Here is a 24,001-nt window from a genome sequence, read left to right as displayed (position 1 = left end):
GAGTTTACGAAAGGCAAGGAGGGTAGGGGCAATCCTAATCTCTGGGGGGAGCTGGTTCCAGAGGGTCAGAGCCACCACAGAGAAGGCTCTTCCCCTGGGTCCCGCCAGATGACATTGTTTAGGCGACGGGACCCGGAGAAGGCCAACTCTGTGAGACCTAACCGGTCGCTGGGATTCGTGCGGCAGAAGGCACAGACGTTTCATGACCCAACTAAGTAACATCATCAGTATTAAAAAGGAGTGGGCTTTGTGGAGTAGAAGAGGATGAGAAACTGTGAGGTCCTCGAGGCTCTGTGAGCTTGGCTATTTTCTTATAGATGTTTCACCACCCAACTATGTAACATCATCAGTGTTTAGGGACTGGCATTCTGGAAACATAGAAGACTGACGGCAGAATGGTCAATCTAGTCTGCCGTTATACTATTGTTTGTATTTTATCTTAGGATGGAGCTATATTTATCCCAGGCATGTTTCAATTCAGTGACTGTGGATTTACCAACCACGTCTGCTGGAAGTTTGTTCCAAGGATCTACAGTGATCCCTCGATTTGCGCGTTCTCGATTAGCGTGAAACGCTGCAACGCGGTTTTTCAAAAAATATTAATTAAAAAAATAAAATATTAAAAAATAAAAAATAAGTCCACGCTAGTTCTCTCTCTCTTTCTCTCCCTGTTGCCGGCGTGGTATATGAGAGAGAAAGAGAGAGGCAGAGGTCGGGCGCATTACCGGGAGGTGGAGGCGGCGTGGGGACGCTGGGTGCCGGGGACTCCGAGGAGGGGGTGGACGTCTGTTCCCTGAATGGAGACCGCCGGCCGCTCAATCGGGCCGGCAGGGAACAGAATGGAGCCTTCCGCGGCGGGGCTGGTAAGGGGGGGAGCCGAGGGGGGAGCCGAGCCCAGCCCCGTGGCATTCGCTTTCCTCCCGCCGGCAGCCGACTGATCGTGGGCTCCTTCGCAACCTCGGAGAGCTTCCTGGTTTTCGTGAGCTTTCATGCCCTGGAAGCTCTCCGAGGTTGCGAAGGAGCCCACGATCAGTCTCGGCTGCGGGTGGGAGGAAGGCGAATCCCCCGTGGGCTCCGTTACATCTTCCGCTGCCAGCCAGGCCATGCTGGCGGCAGCGGAACAATCGCTGGCTGTCAACTTTTCTTTTTAAAACTGGGCAGGAGCTGACTTGCCTCCCCAGTGCTAAAAAGAAAAGTTAACAGCCAGCGCTGCGACTGACGGAATGCTGAGCCTCCCGTTCTCCCCCACCTCGCCCCTTCCGGTTTCGGCGTTCGGCAACGGAGTCCGGCGCTGGGGCCATGCGGGGCCGCTCATCCAGGGGGGCGTGGACTGGCAAGCGGCAAGTGATCTGGCGGGAAGACCAAGGGAAGGTTCCTTCAGCCGCCCAACACCTGATCCGCTCCGCAGCGCGGCAGCAGCGAGGAGCCGAAGATGGGGTTTCCCCTTTGCCTTTACCCCATCTTCGGCTCCTCGCTGCTTCCGCGCTGCGGAGCAGATCAGCTGTTGGGCGGCTGAAGGGATCTTCCCTTGGTCTTCCCTGCCGCCCACACGCAAACTCCACCATCTGCGCATGTGTGGCCATGAAAAAAATGGCGCACATGCGCAGATGGTGGTTTTACTTCCGCATCCAGTATAACGCGGAAATCGGTTAGCGCGGGAGGTCTTGGAACGTAACCCCCGCGCTAACCGAGAGATCACTGTACTACTCTTTCAGTAAAATAATATTTTCTCATGTTGCTTTTGATCTTTCCCCCAACTAACTTTAGATTGTGTCCCCTTGTTTTTCTGTTCACTTTCCTATTAAAAACACTGAACCTTATTTAACCCTTTGACGTATTTAAATGTTTCGATCGTAATTTTTTTTCTCTGTTCCTCCAGCTTGAAGAAAAGCTTAAGGAGAAAGTGGACGACAGCTTGGTTGAAAGAATCACCCTGATGGGAGAGATGGATACCTTCAGCACGTAAGTCCCCAGTGGCAGGATTAATAATAATAATAATAATAATAATAATAATAATAATAATAATAATAATAATAATAATAAATAAAAAACAAAAAACTATTATTATTATTATTAATTAGATTTATATGAATAGAATAGAGTAGAATTCTTTATTGGCCTAATGTAATTGGACACACAAGGAATTTGTCTTCGGTGCAGATGCTCTCAGAGTACATAAAATAAAAAGATACATTTGTCAAGAATCATGTGGTACAACACTTAATGATTGTCATAGGGGTCGAATAAGTAATGAAGAAACAATCAATATTAATAAAAATCTTAGGATGCAAGCAACAAGTTACAGTCCTAAGTGGGAGGAAAAGGATGATACTAATGATGAGAAAAACTAGTAGAAATAGAAGTGCAGACTTAGTAAAAAGTTTGACAGTGTTGAGGGAATTATTTGTTTAGCAGAGTGATGGCGTTCGGGAAAAAACTGTTCTTGTGTCCAGTTGTCTTGGTGTGCAGTGCTCTGTAGCGATGTTTTGATGGTAGGAGTTGAAACAGTTTATGTCCAGGAAGTGAGGGGTCAGTAAATATTTTCATGGCCCTCTTTTTGATTTGTACAGTATACAAGTCCTCAATGGAAGGCAGGTTGGCGGCTTGCAACATATAAAAAAGGTAGCATACGTCGAAATACGGTTGACATTAGATTAAAAATTGCACTTAAAAAGTTACATTTGAAAGCACACACATATCCATTCAAACATTCAAAAATTAATTGAGTTTATTCCTTCGTTTTCCTCCTTGATAGTTTCCTGATTAGGCTGTTGTCTTTGATTGTCTGAATTTGTGGTACTTTAAGGCCTGGTTGACCAGGTCATTGTTGATCTGGTACTAAAACCTAAAATCGTTGCCTTTTGCGTGCTTCTCTTTCAGAGTGATTTCCAGCAGCATCCAACTTCTGGTACAGGATCTGGACGGCGCTTGTGATCCAGCCCTCACCGCCATGAGCAAAGTAAAATCTTTAAAGAATTTCAGAAGGATTTGGGGGGGGGGTCTTTATAGCCAACCCCCCTCCTTGCTGAATGCAGAAATGTTACCAATTCTGCACCCCTGTTTTTTGCCTGCTGCTTGCTCCTTAGAACATATTTATTATTTTGGAAATACAGTGGTACCTCGTGATACGAACCCCTCGTGATACAAACCCCTTGTGATACGAACACTTCGAGATACGAACCCGGGGTTCAGAAAATTTTTGCCTCTTCTTACAAACTTTTTTCACCTTACGAACCCACCGCAGATCGCAAAATGGCGCTCTGCTGGGTGCTGCCGCCCGGCTGTCACCTTTTAAAACAGCCGGAGGGCTTCTCAGTGTTCTCCCGAACCCGAACCCAGAAGTTGGGGTTCAGGTTCGGGTTCCGGAGGCCGCTGAGAAGCGCCCGGCTGTTTCAGAAGGTTACAGCCGGGCGTCAGCGCTCGGCAGAGCGCCGTTTTTGCGATCAACAGCGGCGTTTTCGGCCGATCTGAAGGCTGGAAAGGAGGTGGGGAATCCCAATAGGGAATTCCATGGGTGGAGCTTTGACGTCACGAAGACGTCCTTCCTGGAGGTGACATTCCGAGTTCGGATTCGGGGGACCGCCAAGAAGCCCCCCTGCTGTTTAAGAAGGTGACAGGCGGGCGGCGGCACTTCTCGGTGGCCTCCCGAACCCGAAAAGTTTGGGTTCGGGAGAATGACGAGAAGCCCCACGGCTGTTTAAGAAGGTGACAGGCGGGCGGCGGCGCTTCTCGGCAGCCTCCCGAACCCGAAAAGTTTGGGTTCGGGAGAACGCCGAGAAGCCCCCCGGCTGTTTTAAAAGGTGACAGCCGGGCGGCGGCGCCCAGCAGAGTACCATTTTGGGATTTCCCCCCCCTAGCACGCATCAATCGCTTTTACATTGTTTCCAATGGGAAACATTTTTTCGTGTTACGAACTTTTCGCCTTACGAACCTCCTTCCGGAACCAATTAGGTTCGTAAGACGAGGTGTTACTGTAATTCCTTCTCTATTTTAGGGATTATTTTCATGTAGAAAGGGGCCCCAGTCTTATTTAGGGGTGGGAGAGAAATACTCAATTCCTTTCTTGTTTCAAACCCTTCCCTTGTGTGTTCCTGTGAGACGAGAGTCACAGGTGCTGAGAAAATGTGAAACTTGAGAATTGGGGTTTGGAGTTGCAGGAGGCTTTTTTTTAAAAAAATAGGATGATTGTCACAGTTTAAACCCACAAAAGGCAATTTAGAAAGGGTGTAACATTTGCTAGATCAGTGGTTTTCAACCTTTTTTGAGCCATGGCACATTTTTTACATTTACAAAACCCTGGGGCACATTGAGGGGGGGGGGGGGCGCTAAGAAAAGTTTGGACAATTTTTTTCTCTCTCTCTTCCTCCCTTTCGCTCTATTTCTCTCTCCCTCCCTCTTTCTCTCCCTTCTCTTTTCTCTCTCTCTCCATCCCTCTTTCTTTCTCTCTTCCTTCCTTCCTCTCTTTTGTGCTCTCTTTCTCCCTCCCTCCCTCCCTCTGTGTCTTTCTCTCTCCCACCTTCCCTCCCTCTCTTTCTCTCTCTCTCTCTCTTTCTTTCTCTCTCTTGCTCTCTCTCTTGCTTTCTTTCTCTTGTTCTCTTTCTCTCTCTCTTTCTTTCTCTCTTGTTCTCTTTTTCTCTTTTCTTTCTTTCTCTCTCTTTCTCTCTCTTGCTCTCTCTCTTGCTTTCTTTCTCTCTCTTGTTCTCTTTCTCTCTCTCTTTCTTTCTCTCTTGTTCTCTTTTTCTCTTTCTCTCTCTTTCTTTCTCTCTCTCTTGTTTTCTTTCTCTCTTGCTTTCTCTCTCTCTCTTTTTCTCTTTCTTTCTCTCTCTCTCTTGCTTTCTTTCTCTCTCTCTTGTTTTCTTTCTCTCTCTGAGCTTCGCGGCACATCTGACCATGTCTCATGGCACACTAGTGTGCCGCGGCACACTGGTTGAAAAACACTGTGCTAGATTGACACTCATCCCCGAGGGAATTTTATTTGCGCCTGAAAGTTTTTTTAAAAAAATAATTGTGTATGGAAGGGGTTTGTGCGAACACGGGTTTGTCTGCAAAAAAGGAAGGGAGAAAAATATGGAAGGTTTTGAGAGTGAATTGGGGGTGGGTTTATAAAGCTTTAGTTTCGTATTTAGTTTCTCCTTTTTTAAAACTATTTTATTCAAGTTGATCATAGGAATAGAAGCAAAAATAGAGAAATACGAATAAGGAGCCAAAATAGAAAGAAGAAAGTTTTTAAAAAGAAGGAAAATACTGCAGAAAGGGGGAAAATCAGTTGATGAGAAGGGCAGCACATAAATCTAATAAATAAAAATATAATAACGTAATATAATATAACATAGAATATTATATCGTATCATATATCATATCTTCTTAGACTTCCAACTTTTTTTCGGGCAATAGAATACAAAAATAAGTTACAAACTCAACCTTTGGCTTTACGTTGCTAAAGGTTTCAAGCTATTTCTATAACAACAAAATTATTCTGGTCCTCAAAATCTAAAATCAAAGTTTCATTTTTTTCGCCCCAGTTTGGAATACAAAATCTAGAAGTGGGTTTCCAGATCTCAACGCACTGTTCTCTTTAATTAGAGAGATTTTGCAATTTTTCTGCCAGCTCTGACATCAAACTATCCAATCTGATTATTCATAAAATACTAGCAAATATTGAGTTATTTTGTACCCCACCTTTATTTTACAAATGACTCAAGGCAGCAAATATATCCGACACACCTTCCTCCTATTTTTCCCATAACGACAACCCTGTGAGGTGGGTAGAACTAAGAGAGAGGGATGACCCAAAATCAACAGCTAGCTCTCATGACAAAGTGGTGACTCTCCTGGTAATTGGTTCCAAATCACCCACATGACCTTCATGTCTAAGGTGGGACTAGAACTCACTGACTCCTAGTGATTGGCCTAAAGTCACTCAACTGGCTATCATACCTAAGGCAGGACTAGAACTCACTGACTCCTAGTGATTGGTCCAAAGTCACTCAACTGGCTGTCATATCCAAGGCGGGACTAGAACTCCCTGACTCCTAGTGATTGGTCCAAAGTCACACAACTGGCTGTCATACCCAAGGCGGGACTAGAACTCCCTGACTCCTAGTGATTGGTCCAAAGTCACACAACTGGCTGTCATATCCAAGGCGGGACAAGAACTCCCTGACTCCTAGTGATTGGTCCAAAGTCACACAACTGGCTGTCATACCCAAGGCGGGACTAGAACTCCCTGACTCCTAGTGATTGGTCCAAAGTCACTCAACTGGCTGTCATATCCAAGGCGGGACTAGAACTCCCTGACTCCTAGTGATTGGTCCAAAGTCACTCAACTGGCTGTCATATCCAAGGCGGGACTAGAACTCCCTGACTCCTAGTGATTGGTCCAAAGTCACTCAACTGGCTGTCATACCCAAGACGGGACTAGAACTCCCTGACTCCTAGTGATTGGTCCAAAGTCACACAACTGGCTGTCATATCCAAGGCGGGACTAGAACTCCCTGACTCCTAGTGATTGGTCCAAAGTCACACAACTGGCTGTCATATCCAAGGCGGGACTAGAACTCCCTGACTCCTACTGATTGGTCCAAAGTCACTCAACTGGCTGTCATATCCAAGGCGGGACTAGAACTCCCTGACTCCTAGTGATTGGTCCAAAGTCACACAACTGGCTGTCATACCCAAGATGGGACTAGAACTCCCTGACTCCTAGTGATTGGTCCAAAGTCACACAACTGGCTGTCATATCCAAGGCGGGACTAGAACTCCCTGACTCCTAGTGATTGGTCCAAAGTCACTCAACTGGCTGTCATATCCAAGGTGGGACTAGAACTCCCTGACTCCTAGTGATTGGTCCAAAGTCACACAACTGGCTGTCATACCCAAGGCGGGACTAGAACTCCCTGACTCCTAGTGATTGGTCCAAAGTCACACAACTGGCTGTCATACCCAAGGCGGGACTAGAACTCCCTGACTCCTAGTGATTGGTCCAAAGTCACACAACTGGCTGTCATACCCAAGGCGGGACTAGAACTCCCTGACTCCTTTCCTGATGATTTTTCCAGCCCTAAGTCTTAGCAGATTTTTTTTTCATTGCTACTCCCTCCAAAGAATATTTTTTCCATCCCCAAGTCTCTGAAGGCTTGTTTTCACTGCTACTCCCTCTGAAATATTTTTTTCCAGTCCTAACCAGGGGATAAAATACAGTGGTACCTCATGATACGAACCCCTCGTCTTACGAACAACCCGAGATACGAACCCGGGGTTCAGAAAATTTTTGCTTCTTCTTACAAACTTTTTTCTTCTTACGAACCCGCCGCCGCCCGGCTGTCGCTTTTTGAAACAGCCGGGGGGCTTCCCAGCGTCCTCCTGAACCCGAACACCAAACCCCAACTTCCGGGTTTGGCCTTCGGGAGGCCGCTGGGAAGCCCCCCAGCTGTTTTTTAAAGGTGACAGCCGGGCGGCGGGGCTTCCCAGCGGCCTCCCGAACGCCGAACCCGGAGGTTCAGCAAATGTTCGGGTTTGGGTGGCCGCTGGGAAGCCCCACCGCCCGGCTGTCACCTTTTAAAACAGCCGGGGGGCTTCTCGGCGGCCTCCCAAAGGCCGAACCCGGAAGTTCGGGTTTGGTGTTCGGGTTCGGGAGGCCGCTGGGAAGCTCCCCGGCTGTTTCAAAAAGCGACAGCCGGGCGGGTGGCGGTTTTTTGCGGGGGGGGGGGTTTCGTTGCAGGGATTAATTGATTTTACATTGTTTCCTATGGGAAACAATGTTTCATCTTACGAACTTTTCGTCTTACGAACCTCCCCCTGGAACCAATTATGTTCGTAAGACGAGGTATTACTGTAATGTGCTGAAGCTGACCAGACTTAAGGACGCTTTCCAGATGAATACCTGGTGGGCGGATTCCCCCCCCCCCCCATTTTCCTCCCCCAACATTAAGCTAAATACGGTAATGTATTTCTAGCTGTGCCTTTTTTTTTTCTTTTCCGTTTTACTTTTGTTCTTTCCTTGCCTCTGGTTGTCCTGGCTCGGTGAGTTGAGCACGAAACTGCACGTATTTGGGGTGAACACCTGATTCACGCAGAATACATGTTTTAAAGATAAGATCTGCCTTTATTTACTTTTCCCAGCCCATTTCCCTCGGCTCTTTCACCTGGTTTATTTTGTCAACACGCAGGGGTGACTATCTCACACGTCAGTAAGATTAGCAGTGCAGGTACATTTCGAAGCGGAATCAAGTACAGCGATACCTCGTCTTACGAACTTAATTTGGTTCCGGGACGAGGTTTGTAAGGTGAAAAGTTTGTAAGACGAAACAATGTTTCCCATAGGAATCAGTGGAAAAGTGATTAATGCGTGCAAGCCCAAAACTCACCCCTTTTGCCAGCCGAAGCGCCCGTTTTTGTGCTGCTGGGATTCCCCTGAGGCTCCCCTCCATGGGAAACCCCACCTCCGGACTTCCGTGTTTTTGTGATGCTGCGATTTCGCTGAGGCTCCCCTCGCTGAGAAACGCCACCTCCGGACTTCCGTTCCCAGCGAAGCACCCGTTTTTGTGCTGCTGGGATTCTCCTGCAGCATCGCAAAAACAAGGAAGTCCAGAGTGGGGTTTCCCATGGAAGGGAGCCTCAGGGGAATCCCAGCAGCGCAAAAATGGGCACTTCACTGGCAACAGAAGTCCATAGGCGGGGCATCCCAGTGGCGGCGGCTTGGGTTTGTAAGGTGAAAATAGTTTGGAAGAAGAGGCAAAAAAATCTTAAACCCCGGGTTTGTATCTCGAAAAGTTTGTATGACGAGGCGTTTGTAAGATGAGGTATCACTGTACTTGAATTCTCACGCAGAAATACATCATATTCTATTATTCCACTATTCCACAGTAACTGAATTTAAACATGCCTGGGATAAACATAGATCCACCCTAAGATAAAATACAGGAAATAATATAAGGGGCAGACTGGATGGACCATGAGGTCTTTTTCTGCTGTCAATCTTCTATGTTTCTATGTTAAGCAGGCACCTAGTCACCATGCGGAAACTTTTTCTGCTGTTGCACAGATGTTAAATTAGGAAGTATGGGGAGTCCTCGGCTTATGACCATCATAGAGCCCAAAATTTATGTCGCCCAGAAAGTAATGCACCACATTTTTTTTCTTCAACAATTATTTATTGAACACAATGAAACTTGCACACAAGAAAGAATGATCTTTCTTCTACACTCCCTATTTTTCCATGTAATCTTCGTCCCGTTCTATGGCCTTCCTCCAGTGAGACACAAAGGCGTGTATGCCCTGTTGGTACCACTCCTTGTTCTGGTCACGAAGCCATTTCCGTCTTTAATGGCCTCACTCTCTGTGCCCAGCGACTAACCGTACTTCTGTCGACTGCAGATTCTCCATCAACTGTATACAAACGTTTGTGAATGTTCCCAACAGTTTCTTTCTCCGCAGTGAGAAATTCAATGACGACACGCTGCTTGTAACGTACATCACTTACCAACGTCATTTTGAAACACTGCTGTAGCTACGCTCTCTGTCTGAAGAAACACAAAATTTGCATACACGCTCCTGACAATATAAATAATGTATATCTAAAGTTTCGCCTTCGTACCATTACAGTCGGATGAGGAAAAAAATGTGGTGCATTACTTTCTGGGCGACCCTCGTACTTTATCCCCTAAATGCAGTCTGCAGTAATTCTTTAGATGTCCCAGCTTGTGTCGAGCTGTCTCCTCCTTACTTGTCTTACAATCGTTACGGACTTCGACAGATGCAGTGGCAGAACGTGGAGCACGTGGGGGATCAGAGTCCGTACGTGACGTCGGTCATCTTGCACATTAAGCAGAACGTCCCCATCATACGCGACAACCTGGCCTCCACCCGGAAGTATTTCACCCAGTTCTGCATCAAGTTTGCCAAGTGAGTCCCTCGCTCGGGGTTTCAGCCTGAGGCCGTGATGGGGAACCTATGGCGCGAATGCCATAGGTGGCACATGGAGCCGTATCGGAGGGCACACGAGGCATTGCCCTATGTCAGCTCCAGTGCGCATGTGCACGCTAGCCACCTGGTTTTCGCCCTTGGGGAAATCTGTTTCGCCCTCTGGAGGCTTCAGGAAAACAGAGTTCCGGCTTCCCCGTTGTGCTGTTTTTCGCACTCCTGAGGCTTCAGGAAACCTGAAATTTGGAAAACGGACTTCTGGTTTGCCCGTTGTGCTGTTTTTCGCACTCCTGAGGCTTCAGGAAACCTGAAATTTGGAAAACGGACTTCTGGTTTGCCCGTTGTGCTGTTTTTCGCACTCCTGAGGCTTCAGGAAACCTGAAATTTGGAAAACGGACTTCCGATTTGCCTGTTGTGCTGTTTTTCACATTCCTGAGGCTTCGGGAACCTGGAAGTTCGGGAAACAAACTTCTGGTTTGCCTGTTGTGCTGTTTCTCACATTCCTGAGGCTTTGGGAAACCGAAAGTTTGGAAAATGGACTTCTGGTTTGCCCATTGTGCTATTTTTCACAGTCCTGCGGCTTCGGGAAACCGGAGATTTGGAAAACAGACTTCCGTTTTGCCCGTTGTGCCGTTTTTTGCACTCCTGAGGCTTCAGGAAACTGGAAGTTCGGAAAATGAACTTCTGGTTTGCCCATTGTGCTGTTTTTCACATTCCTGAGGCTTCGAGAAACCAAAAGTTTGGAAAATGGACTTCTGGTTTGCCCATTGTGCTGTTTTTCACATTCCTGAGGCTTCGGGAAACCGAAAGTTTGGAAAATGGACTTCTGGTTTGCCCGTTGTGCTGTTTTTCACACACCTGAGGCTTCGGGAAAATGGAAGTTCAGGAAACGGACTTCCGGTTTGCCTGTTGTGCTGTTTTTCACATTCCTGAGGCTTTGGTAAACCGGAAGTTTGGGAAATGGTCTTCTGGTTTGCCCATTGCGCTGTTTTTCGCACTCCTGAGGCTTTAGAAAACCGGAAGTTCAGAAAACGGACTTCCGTTTTGCCCGTTGTGCTGTTTTTCGCACTGCGAGGCTTCAGGAAGCTTCCCTGAAGTCTCCAGAGTGCGAAAAACAGCACAATGGGCAAACCGGAAGTCCGTTTTCCGAACTTCCGGCTTGCCCATTTACCCATTTTATTCACCGTCCCAGGCTTCAGTGAGGTCTGTGCACATGAATGGGGATGGGGAGGGGGGTTGTGTGCATGCGCAGGTACATGCATGGGGGGAGGGGATTTATTTATTTATTTATTAGATTTGTATGCCGCCTCTCTCCGTAGTGGGCCTGTGCGTGCGTGCTTGCAAACACACCCACACACCCTTTTGGCCCGCGAACTAAAAAAGGTTCGCCATCCCTGACCTAAGGCAAGGGTCCCCCCACCCGGTGCGGGATTTGCATCCGGGCCACACAAATGTCTGGCGGTCTGTGTTTCCTTTAGGCTTCGCAGGAATGGCTCCTCTTTTATCCCTTCCCTTCTTTCTTGCAGCTGTTTCATCCCCAAGTTCATTAACCACCTTTTCAAGTGCAAGCCGATCAGCATGGTGGGGGCCGAACAGGTGAGACCCCGGGTTAAAATCTGGGGGAAGGGGCCGTTGGGAAGGTGGGGTGAGGAGACTGGCTCCACCCAGAGGGCAGAATCCTTCTCACAAAATGTTTTTAGGCCGTTTGTTGAACCCACTGAAAATCACAGCAAAGATTGTGTTCATACCTGGGGGCTCCTGGGCGCTCTTTGAGCTCCTAGACGTTTCATGACCCAGCTAGGTAGCATTGTCAGTGCTGGAAGGGAGAGGGGGCTTTGCTCTCTGTTGAGATTCTTGCTCGGTCAGTGTTGGTGGGAGTGTTCTTGGGGATCGGGGGATTGTTTACTGTTGGATTGTTGGATCAACACTTCCGATATGCAGAGATTAACCGCAGGACTAATGCCAGACCAACCTTCAAGAATGGATGGTGATACTTAGTTGGGTCATGAAACGTCTGCAGGAAAATAACCACAGAGAGCACCCAGGACCCCACTGTGGTCCTCCTCTTCCTCCTCCTCCTCTTCCTCCACCTTCTCTTCCCCTTCTCCTCCTCCTCTTTCTCTTCCTCCTCCTCCTCTTCCTCCTCCTCTTCTTCCCCTTCTCCTCCTCCTCCTCTTCCTCCACCTCTTCTTCCCCTTCTCCTCCTCCTCTTTCTCTTCCTCCTCCTCCTCTTCCTCCTCCTCTTCTTCCCCTTCTCCTCCTCCTCTTCCTCCTCCTCCTCTTCCTTCTCCTCTTCTTCCCCTTCTCCTCCTCCTCTTTCTCCTCCTCCTCCTCTTCTTCCTCTTCTCCTCCTCCTCTTTCTCTTCCTCCTCCTCCTCTTCCTTCTCCTCTTCTTCCCCTTCTCCTCCTCCTCTTTCTCCTCCTCTTCTTCCTCTTCTCCTCCTCCTCTTTCTCTTCCTCCTCCTCCTCTTTCTCCTCCTCTTCTTCCTCTTCTCCTCCTCCTCTTTCTCTTCCTCCTCCTCCTCTTCCTTCTCCTCTTCTTCCCCTTCTCCTCCTCCCTCTTTCTCTTCCTTCTCCTCCTCTTCCTCCTCCTCTTCTTCCCCTTCTCCTCCTCCTCTTTCTCTCCCTTCTCCTCTTCCTTCTCCTCTTCTTCCCCTTCTCCTCCTCCTCTTTCTCTTCCTTCTCCTCCTCTTCCTCCTCCTCTTCTTCCCCTTCTCCTCCTCCTCCTCTTCCTCCACCTCTTCTTCCCCTTCTCCTCCTCCTCTTTCTCTTCCTCCTCCAACTCTTCCTTCTCCTCTTCTTCCCCTTCTCCTCCTCCTCTTTCTCTTCCTCCTCCTCCTCTTCCTCCTCCTCTTCTTCCCCTTCTCCTCCTCCTCTTTCTCTTCCTCCTCCTCCTCTTCCTTCTCCTCTTCTTCCCCTTCTCCTCCTCCTCTTTCTCCTCCTCCTCCTCTTCTTCCTCTTCTCCTCCTCCTCTTTCTCTTCCTCCTCCTCCTCTTCCTTCTCTTCTTCCCCTTCTCCTCCTCCTCTTTCTCCTCCTCTTCTTCCTCTTCTCCTCCTCCTCTTTCTCTTCCTCCTCCTCCTCTTCCTTCTCCTCTTCTTCCCCTTCTCCTCCTCCTCTTTCTCCTCCTCCTCCTCTTCTTCCTCTTCTCCTCCTCCTCTTTCTCTTCCTTCTCCTCCTCTTCCTCCTCCTCTTCTTCCCCTTCTCCTCCTCCTCTTTCTCTTCCTTCTCCTCCTCTTCCTCCTCCTCTTCTTCCCCTTCTCTTTCCCATCCTCCTCCTCCTCCTTTTCCCCTTCCCTCTCCTCCTCCTCCTCTTCTGAAAAAAGGTGGGGAGAAGTCTCCGTGGGGCCTCTCTAGGAATCTCCTGGGAGGAAACAGGCCTGGAAAAGGTGGAGAGAAGCCTCTGTGGGGCCTCTCTAGGAATCTCCTCGAAGGAAACGGAGCCGGAAAAGGCGGGGAGAAGCCTGCGTTGGGGCCTCTCTAGGAATCTCCTGGGAAGAAACAGGGCCGGAAAAGGCAGGGAGAAGCCTCCGTGGGGCCTCTCTAGGAATCTCCTGGGAGGAAACAGGGCCGAAAAGGCAGGGAGAAGCCTCCGTGGGGCCTCTCTAGGAATCTCCTGGGAGGAAACAGGCCTGGAAAAGGTGGGAAGAAGCCTCTGTGGGGCCTCTCTAGGAATCTCCTGGAAGGAAACAGAGCCGGAAAAGGCGGGGAGAAGCCTGCGTTGGGGCCTCTCTAGGAATCTCCTGGGAAGAAACAGGGCGGGAAAAGGCAGGGAGAAGCCTCCGTGGGGCCTCTCTTGGAATCTCCTGGGAGGAAACAGGGCCGAAAGGGCAGGGAGAAGCCTCCGTGGGGCCTCTCTAGGAATCTCCTGGGAGGAAACAGGGCCGGAAGAGGTGGGGAGAAGCCTCTGTGGGGCCTCTCTAGGAATCTCATAGGAGGAAACAGGGCCTCCACCCTCCCTGTGGTTTCCCCAATCATAGGCATTATTTGCTTTTACATTGATTCCTATGGGAAAAATTGCTTCTTCTTACAAACTTTTCTACTTACGAACCTGGTCACGGAACGAATTAAGTTCGTAAGTAGAGGCACAACTGTATACAAAATGTCATTTCATCCTCACCCTTATGATCTTCTTCAGCTGCTGCTGGACACTCATTCCCTGAAAATGGTCCTGCTGGACCTGCCATCCATCGGCTCGCAGGTGGTGAGGAAGGCGCCCGCCAGCTACACAAAGATCGTGGTCAAGGGCATGACGCGGGCCGAGATGATCCTCAAGGTAGGGCTTTCCTTGCTTTTAGACCGCCTGGCCCTCCGAAGGATTTTTGAGGGTGGAAGGAGGGGACAGGGTTACCTGCCTGAATTTATTTCTTTGTTTGTTTAGTGGTTTTTAACAACTAACTCCAGGCAGCAAACGTGTCTAATACTCTTTCCTGCTCCTATTTTCCCCATAACAACAACCCTGTCAGCAGCGGCTTTCATACCTAAGGTGGAACTAGAATTCACCGTCTCCTGGTGATCGGCCCAAAGCCACCCAGTTGACTTTCAAGCTTAAGTCGGGACTAGAACTCACTGTCTCCTGGTGATCGGCCCAAAGCCACCCAGTTGACTTTCAAGCTTAAGGTGGGACTAGAATTCACCGTCTCCTGGTGATTGGCCCAAAGTCATCCAGTTGACTTTAAAGCATAAGGCGAGACTAGAACTCACTGTCTCCTGGTGATCGGCCCAAAGTCACCCAGTTGACTTTCAAGCTTAAGGTGGGACTAGAATTCACCATCTCCTGGTGATTGGCCCAAAGTCACCCAGTTGACTTTCAAGCTTAAGGCGGGACTAGAACTCACCGTCTCCTGGTGATCGGCCCAAAGTCACCCAGTTGACTTTCAAGCTTAAGGCGGGACTAGAACTCACCGTCTCCTGGTGATCGGCCCAAAGCCACCCAGTTGACTTTCAAGCTTAAGGCGGGACTAGAACTCACTGTCTCCTGGTGATCGGCCCAAAGCCACCCAGTTGACTTTCAAGCTTAAGGCGGGACTAGAACTCACCGTCTCCTCGTGATTGGCCCAAAGCCACCCAGTTGACTTTCAAGCTGAAGGCGGGACTAGAACTCACCATCTCCTGGTGATTGGCCCAAAGCCACCCAGTTGACTTTCAAGCTGAAGGCAAGACTAGAACTCACTGTCTCCTGGTGATCGGCCCAAAGTCACCCAGTTGACTTTCAAGCTTAAGGCGGGACTAGAACTCACCGTCTCCTGGTGATTGGCCCAAAGTCACCCAGTTGACTTTCAAGCTTAAGGCGGGACTAGAACTCACCGTCTCCTGGTGATCGGCCCAAAGTCACCCAGTTGACTTTCAAGCTTAAGGCGGGACTAGAACTCACCGTCTCCTGGTGATTGGCCCAAAGTCACCCAGTTGACTTTCAAGCTTAAGGCGGGACTAGAACTCACTGTCTCCTGGTGATCGGCCCAAAGTCACCCAGTTGACTTTCAAGCTTAAGGCGGGACTAGAACTCACCGTCTCCTGGTGCATTGGCCCAAAGTCACCCAGTTGACTTTCAAGCTTAAGGCGGGACTAGAACTCACCGTCTCCTGGTGATTGGCCCAAAGTCAACCAGTTGACTTTCAAGCTTAAGGCGGGACTAGAACTCACCGTCTCCTGGTGATCGGCCCAAAGCCACCCAGCCTGCTTTCATACTTAAGGTGGCACTAGAATTCACCGTCTCCTGGTGATTGGCCCAAAGTTACCCAGCCTGCTTTCATACTTAAGGTGGCACTAGAATTCACCATCTCCTGTTGATCGGCCCAAAGTCACCCAGTTGACTTTCAAGCTTAAGGCGGGACTAGAACTCACCGTCTCCTGGTGATTGGCCCAAAGCCACCCAGTTGACTTTCAAGCTGAAGGCGAGACTAGAACTCACTGTCTCCTGGTGATCGGCCCAAAGTCACCCAGTTGACTTTCAAGCTTAAGGCGGGACTAGAACTCACCGTCTCCTGGTGATTGGCACAAAGTCACCCAGTTGACTTTCAAGCTTAAGGCGGGACTAGAACTCACTGTCTCCTGGTGATCGGCCCAAAGTCACCCAGTTGACTTTCAAGCTTAAGGCGGGACTAGAACTCACCGTCTCCTGGTGATTGGCCAAAGTCACCCAGTTGACTTTCAAGCTTAAGGCGGGACTAGAACTCACCGTCTCCTGGTGATTGGCCCAAAGTCACCCAGTTGACTTTCAAGCTTAAGGCGGGACTAGAACTCACTGTCTCCTGGTGATCGGCACAAAGTCACCCAGTTGACTTTCAAGCTTAAGGCGGGACTAGAACTCACCGTCTCCTGATGATTGGCCCAAAGTCACCCAGTTGACTTTCAAGCTTAAGGCGGGACTAGAACTCACCGTCTCCTGGTGATTGGCCCAAAGTCACCCAGTTGACTTTCAAGCTTAAGGCGGGACTAGAACTCACTGTCTCTTGGTGATTGGCCGAAAGTCACCCAGTTGACTTTCAAGCTTAAGGCGGGACTAGAACTCACTGTCTCCTGGTGATTGGCCCAAAGTCAACCAGTTGACTTTCAAGCTTAAGGCGGGACTAGAACTCACCGTCTCCTGGTGATCGGCCCAAAGCCACCCAGCCTGCTTTCATACTTAAGGTGGCACTAGAATTCACCGTCTCCTGGTGATTGGCCCAAAGTTACCCAGCCTGCTTTCATACTTAAGGTGGCACTAGAATTCCCCGTCTCCTGTTGATTGGCCCAAAGTTACCCAGCCTGCTTTCATACTTAAGGTGGCACTAGAATTCCCCGTCTCCTGTTGATTGGTCCAAAGTTACCCAGTTGACTTTCAAGCTTAAGTCGGGGACTAGAACTCACCGTCTCCTGGTGATTAGTCCAAAGTCACCCAGCAGGCTCTCATGCCTAAGATAGGAATAGAACTCACCATCACCCAGTTTCTAGCCTGGTTCTTTAACCACTAGGCAAATCTGCCTCTCTTCCCCTTCTTTCTCCACACCCAGTTGTGCCTAGTCATGTTGTCCTTTGCTTTTAAAGGGAGAGAAATGCCCGAGCCCTTCCCCAAATTCCTCCCTCCCAATTCAGAGCTGAGGTCTTTCCCAGGCCGGATTTTCCTTCAGCATTTCCAATTAGATCCTAGGCAAGGCCAGCGACAGCTGCTTCGTGCCTGGGTGGGGGCAGCCCCTTCAATTTCCTACCCACCCGCACCCTCCCCTTCTAAAACGGCTTCTCCAATTCCGGGGTTGGCCTCCGGGAAGACAGAAGGAGCTGTTCCTGGAAAAAATCAGAAAGAGAGGCTGGAATTGGATAGGGAAACTTGGCCTAAAGGTGGCATTTAAGAGCGCATGTGGCACAGTGGTTAGAGCGCAGCATTGCAAGCTACTTCAGCTAACTGCTACCTGTAGTTCAGCAGTTCAAATGTCACCACCGGCTCCAGATTGATTCACCCTTCCCATCCTTCCGAGGTGGGTCAAATGAGGACCCAGATTGTTGGGGGCAATACAGTGTTCCCTCGATTTCCGCGGAGGATGCATTCCGAGACCACCCGCGAAAGTCGAAATTCCGTGAAGTAGAGATGCGGAAGTAAATACACCATTTTTGGCTATGGACCATATCACAAGCCTTCCCTTAACACTTTAAACCCCTAAATTACAATTTCCCATTCCCTTAACAACCATTTACTTACCATTATTACTGGTACTCACCATTGAATAGTGATCCTGATATTTATAAATATAATTATTTATTAACAATAATTATTTTTTTGTTATTTATTTGCAAAAATTATTAGTTTGGCGATGGCGTATGACATCATCAGATGGAAAAAAAGGTGGTATAGGAAAAAAACCGCAAAGTATTTTTTAATTAATATTTATTGAAAAACCGTGGTATAGGCTATCCGCGAAGTTCGAACCCGCGAAAATCGAGGGAACACTGTATATGCTGATTCTGTAAACTGCTTAAAGAGGGCTGGGAAAGCACTAGGAAGCGCTATATAAATCTAAACGTTATGGCCAATGGCATTTTTTTCCCCAAGTGGCAGATGGACTTCCTGGTTTTTCTTTGAAGACGTTTTGCTTCTCATCTGAGAAGCTTCTTCTGCTGTAAGGGGATGGTGCTGGGGGAATGGGGCAGACATGGAAGGGAATAAATAAATAAATTAAAATAAAAAATAAAATAAAATAAATAAATAAAATAAATAAAAATAAAATAAATAAAAGAATAATATAAATGACCAGCTGTCTGCTAGCAGTTAGCTGACGTAGCCTGCAGTGCTGCACTCAAAGCAACGTAACCCCAACCCTAACAGCGGAAGGACTGAAGACTGAATCAACTTTGAGCCGGGTCGAACTGCTTGCAGTGGGCAGAGTTTGCCCGCAATCCTGCATTCTAACCACCGTACCACCAGGGCGCTTCTAACCAGCTGTTCTTCCGCGCCTGTAGGTCGTGATGGCCCCCCACGAGCCACCTGTGATCTTTGTAGACAACTACATCAAGCTCCTCTCCGACTGCACCATTGACACCTTCCAGAAGATTCTGGAGATGAAGGTGAGTTGGGCGCCAGGGCAAGCGGTAAGCGAGAACGCTGTTCTAGTTCTCTGGAGACATAAGAAAAACAATGGGAAACATAGAAACATAGAAGATTGACGGCAGAAAAAGACCTCATGGCCATAGTTCCCTCTAAGCTGCGCAGTGCGCTATAGCGCAGAGGTTTTTACCTCTCAGCCCAGGGAATTTCAAATTTAGCGCGGAGGACCGACCTCCGCGCTGAAATTTGAAATGAGAACTGCTGCTGCTCTACAACATAGGGCAGCAACAGTTCCTTAAGGAAAGGCGGGAAAGAAAGGGGCCGGCCAATTGCAGGCCCGCTTTCTTCCCGCCCCTTAAATTCCGGATTGTCTCCTCCCCGGCCCCGCCCCTCGGCAGCCAAACGGTTGTTTAGCTGCTGGCCGGGTAAGGTAAGCCTCCGGGGGGGGGGGGGTTGCCGAGAAAGAGGGCTGGCTGCCATCCTGCCGCTAGGCCTTTAAGCCCCCGTGAGGAGGGGGTGCCGACAAAAAGGGCTGGTGGCGCGGCCCGCTGCTAGGCCTCCAAACCTCCGTGGGGTGGGGGGTGGGGTGCGACGAGCGGGCCTCTTACTTCTCCGCGGGGGCCCTCGTGTCAGGTGTGCCACGAGCCTGGCCCGGCGGTGACAGCAGCCATCCACCCCCTCGCCCTCCCAGGCATCCATGGCGCCCGGCCGACTTTTACCTGGGAAGGGGTGCATGGCTGCTGCCTCTTAGCTGCAGAGCTGGGCGGAGGCGAAGACGCAGTATGGTATGTTTGTTTGTATGTATGTATGTTTGGTTTTACAATAAGGGTTTTTTAGTTGTTTTAGTATCAGATTTACATGCTGTTTTTTATTACTGTTGTTACCCGCCCCAAGTCTACGGAGAGGGGCGGCATACAAATCCAATAAAATAAATAAATAAACATAAGAAAATATTATTTGACTGAAAGAGTCGTAGATCCTTGGAACAAACTTCCAGCAGACGTGGTTGGCAAATCCACAGGAACTGAATTTAAACATGCCTGGGATAAACATATCTCCATCCTAAGATAAAACACAGGAAATAGTATAAGGGCAGACTAGATGGACCATGAGGTCTTTTTCTGCCGTCAGTCTTCTATGTTTCTATGACTAGTAGATGCTTGGAACAAACTTCCAGCAGACGTGGTTGGTAAATCCACAGGAACTGAATTGAAACATGCCTGGGATAAACATATATCCATTGTAAGATAAAATACAGGAAATAGTATAAGGGCAGAGTAGATGGACCATTAGGTCTTTTTTCTGCCGTCAATCTTCTATGTTTCTATCCTCAGCCTTGGAGGTCCTGCAAAGCCCACATTAGCGCAAGTTCTGAGTTTCGCCTACAGTCACCACCTCCTCTTCCTCGTCCCCCCCCCCCCCGTCTCCCAATGTCTCTACAGGGTCTCAAGCGAAGTGAGCAAAGTAGCATGTTGGACTTATTCCGCCAGAGGCTCCCGACTCTTCCCTCGGGCCCCGAAACCGGCAGCTGCGTCTCCCTGACGGCCCCAACGCCGGAGCAGGAATCTTCCCGTATCCGCAAACTGGAAAAACTGATCAAGAAAAGACTCTAGCTGCTTACTACCTCGCCATCTGTCTTCTCCAGCCGCTGAAGGCACCGCGGTCCAAACGTAAATTGTTGGTTGCAGGCTGTGTATACCTACCGCCCATCGAGGGCTTCCCGGATAGCAGAAATCAGGCACCGGATGATTTCTCCAATTCACCAGGCCGGTTCCTAATTTGGGGCAGGAAGTTGCAATGGCCACGGTCTTATTTTCAGAAATGAGATCACTGGAATTTTTGCAAGGGTCCGTTTTATATTTAAGAGGGAGGTCTCTGTCTCTGTGCATGGTGGGAATCTCCTTTTGAGATGTTCCAGATGCAAAAAAAAAAATTCACATGGACCCAGGAAAGGAGAGTCCTCCTCCTCTTCCGTAGACCCTTCTCTCCTTTCTCTTCCCATGGGTATTTTTTTTCTTCTCCGAGCTGCTTTCCCAAGCGTCACTCAGCGATGGTTCTATCAACTTCGGCGTTTCCCAACCTCAGCGACTTTCAACTACGCGGACTTCCAACTCCCAGAATTCTGCGAATTGAAGTTCCACACAGTTTAAACTTTCTAGGATTAGGGGGTGGGGGGAAGAGGGGGACATTGACAGTCTTTTAAGTAGCTCAGAACAAAACTCATTGGGGCCCAGTCTGCTTCGGAAATTGTCAATTCCAGAAGAAATTTCAGTCAATTTCAAAAATCAATTCCGGGAAATTTCATAGTTAATTTCAGTGGGGGGGGGGGCCCTGCAAATTTCAATTTAGATTTCATTCAGCAGCCCCACTCCATAAACCCATTGGACAAGTTAATTTCCTACTGGGTTCTTTCTACCCCCAAATTCCCACCACCACCAATGTCCCATTTTTTCTGCAATCGGAGCGCAGAAACTAAACTTCTTGTCTCCCTTCACTGGCTAACTTGACCCAAGCAAAAATCTCTTCCGAGATTCATCCAGATCTCGCCAACCTCGGATTCAGAAATGTTCCCGGTTCGCTCGTGCGCTATCGGTTGTCAGGAGAGGCCGCACAAGGCTCCGCCCACCTGCCCGCATGCCGCCATTTGGGTTCTTTTATCCCGTGCGCACGCGCGGAGCATTCTGGCGCATTAGCAGAGGGTAAAGGAACCCAAATGGCGGCGTCCGGGCAAGTGGGCGGAGCCTCATTCCCGCTTCGCGACTAGTTCTCCCGACGACCGACAGCGCATGAGCGAACTCGGGGCATTTTCACCCGCGATTTGGTCCAAACAATGAAAGTTCCTGCAGCCAGAATTTTATTAGCTACTGGTTTTTATTAGCTACTATCCCGGATTTATTTTTATTTTTAACAAAAAACCCGTGTGGGAGGCCGCCAGTTTTTTTTCCCCCCCAAGTCAGAATGCGCACAGCCCTTGGTTCTTTGTGTGTCTCTGCGTGTACTTTTCAAAATTATCTGCTGTTCATTTGTTTTATTTTCCTTTTTAATGTTACTTCATTTGTCCTGAGCGAGCGGTTTTTGTTTTAAAACTTCCTGCATTCCTGGATCTTTTCTTTTTATTTTCAAGAGACTTTCCCCCCCTTCCTTGAGAATTTCTGGATGTGTGGAATGGCCTTGAGGTGTGTTGAAAACATCTGCCCCGATTTTTCATTTCCCCCTCTCTTGCTTTCCAGTGACAAAAACGTTTTCAAAACCTTTGCACTCCAAAATTTGTTGGCCAGAGCCTACCATCACTCCAGGGGGCGGGTTGCATTTACCGCTGCTACCGGTGCGCAGTGCGCGCAGCTTCGGTTGTCGTGCATTTCTGCGTGCTATGTGCCCATGTGAGACACACACCCCACCGTGCTTCCACGCATGCGCAAGAAGCAAAGAAACACACCAAAACTCTTGTAAGGGATGCGCGCCCGTGCAACATTTCAGCAAAAAAAAAATCAACGAAATCTCTTCTCACTCACACGTCCTCTTTCTGCGCATGCCCACGAAGTGAAAATTCCCAAAAAATGATTTTTAAAGATGGCGGCACCCGTAAGGCTGTTACTGGAGTGGCCGTGCTCAAATTGCGCAATCTGTCGGCTGCTACTTGTGCATAATCTGCTACTGCGCCGGTAGCAACCCGCTGCCAGCATCACTCCATGCTAGGGAACCTACCACCCACAAGTGGGTGGCTAAGGTGGAACAGTGACATGGGTTCGTCCCTGTGGTTCTGAGTGCTAGCGGAGTCCAGCGTAATTCCGCTACCTGCCCAGGCGCAGTGGCGGAATTACGCTGGACTCCGATAGCAGTCAGAGTCACGCGGGCGAGCATACAAGGGCGCCCCTGCATGTCCGCGCACGATTTTGCTACCTGCCCAGGCGCAGTAGCGGAATTTTGCTGGACTCCGCTAGCACTCAGAGCCACAGGGGCGAGCTCACGTCACCGTTCCACCTTGGCTGCCCACCTCTGCTTCCACCCCCCACCCCCCTAAATTTCACTCTTACAAAACCCTGGAGCTGCTTTCCATGCGGTGCATTCATTAAAAAATGGGGGGGTAGAGGTTCCGCCTTATCCCCCCAAATTCTTGCAGCTGCTGGAGTTTGCATTTTTTTTTAAATAACACAATGAGCCTTCTTTTTCCTCTAGGAGGGGCCTTCGGAGGTGGATCCCCCCTTGCAAATTCAGGGGGTTTGAGAAAATTGCTCTCACTCACGCACACACACACACACACACAAAGCAAAAAGCCGTTGACATCCCGAGCAGGCAGGGTGCCCTTCCTTTGGCCCTTGGCCCCGCTTGGTTGCGATCCAAGGTGAGCAATATTTGCCCTCGATCGGCTTGCGAAAGGAAAGGCCTCATCAAGGAAGGTGTAACCGGGACCTGCCTGGTTTTTATGGGCGTCCTGAGAGTAGCGGAGAGGGGGCCTGCCGGCATCCCGGCCTTTGCCTCTCCTGGCCTCGTTTTACTATCAGGTTGCAGAAGGCTCAGGAAGAGGGCTTGGCCTCCTTGAGAAAGGAACTTCGTTTGCCTTGTAAATAAGTCTTTTATTTCCTTCTTTCTTCACTCCTTTCTTTTCCTCCCTCTTTCTTCCTTTCTTTTTTCTATTTTTTTCCTTCCTATTTTTCCATCCTTTCATTCGTCTCCCCTCCTTCCTTCCTTCCTTCCTTCCTTCCTTCCTTCCTCTTCTTTTTTCTTTCTTTCCTTTCTTTCCCTGTTTCTTTATCAATTCTTTTCTTTCCTTCCTCCCTTCCTTTTGTTCCTTCCTTCCTTCCTCTTTCTTTCTTTCCTTCTTTCTTTCCCTGTTTCTTTATCATTTCTTTTCTTTCCTTCCTCCCTTCCTTTTGTTCCTTCCTTCCTCTTTCTTTTTTTCTTTTTTTCTTTCTCTTTCTTTTTTTCTTCTCTGTTTCTTCTCTATTGTTTTTTCTCCTTCCTTCTTTCCTTCCCTTTGTTCCTTCCTTCCACCATCTATCATCTATCTACCATCTATCTATATTTCCATTTCTATCTCCATCATCCATCCATCCATCTGTCTTCTCTCCCTATTTTTCTTCCTCCCTTCCTTCCCATTCATTTTAAACAGTTGCCTAATTTATCACACCCTTTTGGCTAATAATTAAGATTCCTCAAGTTGTATATTTCCTGTTAATAAAGTGGATTCTCCAGTCTCTTTGTGCGTTTGGTTTCAGTTTGTTGGGTTTTTCCGTTAAGGATAAAAGTTTGGGAGATACCACATTAGACTCAGATTAGACTGAGCTCAGCGGCCGATTTGTTCTTATTCTGCTCTTTTTGTTATTCCTTCATTTCCTCTTTTGTTCCCTTCCTTTTTATTCTTGTCCTGGTCTTTCACAGGTGAGGTGGGTGGCTCTATCAATCCACACGACCAATGAAAATAAAGAAATAAACACGACGATAGGTAGCCCTCAAATTATGACCATAATTAAGATGGGAATTACGGTCGTAAGTCATTCTGGCCATAAGACGAGGCATCACATGTGGCTGAAACCAACATTTTGGCATTTTTTGCGACGGGCATT

General features: G+C 48.7%; 1 protein-coding gene across 2 annotated transcripts in view; it reads left to right on the top strand.

Moving 5' to 3' along the window:
* Positions 1-23,632, top strand: part of VPS53 (VPS53 subunit of GARP complex) — a 63,638-nt gene extending 40,006 nt beyond the window's left edge. Inside the window, exons 16-22 of one of the 2 annotated variants that reach the window (XM_070735411.1) lie at positions 1,880-1,962; positions 2,881-2,959; positions 9,755-9,903; positions 11,448-11,517; positions 14,058-14,195; positions 18,353-18,457; positions 19,880-23,632. In XM_070735411.1, coding sequence (XP_070591512.1) covers positions 1,880-1,962; positions 2,881-2,959; positions 9,755-9,903; positions 11,448-11,517; positions 14,058-14,195; positions 18,353-18,457; positions 19,880-20,050 — 795 coding nt within the window. In that variant the 3' untranslated portion in view covers positions 20,051-23,632. The remainder of the gene's footprint in view (positions 1-1,879; positions 1,963-2,880; positions 2,960-9,754; positions 9,904-11,447; positions 11,518-14,057; positions 14,196-18,352; positions 18,458-19,879) is intronic. The other variant, XM_070735412.1, reaches the window with a different exon arrangement.
* The last annotated feature ends 369 nt before the right edge of the window (positions 23,633-24,001 follow it).

Source organism: Erythrolamprus reginae, chromosome 1 (assembly GCF_031021105.1).
Source record: "Erythrolamprus reginae isolate rEryReg1 chromosome 1, rEryReg1.hap1, whole genome shotgun sequence".
In the NCBI taxonomy this organism is placed as follows: Eukaryota; Metazoa; Chordata; class Lepidosauria; order Squamata; family Dipsadidae; genus Erythrolamprus; species Erythrolamprus reginae.
Note: the sequence above shows the minus strand (reverse complement) of the source record. Positions and strands in the feature narration are given on the sequence as shown.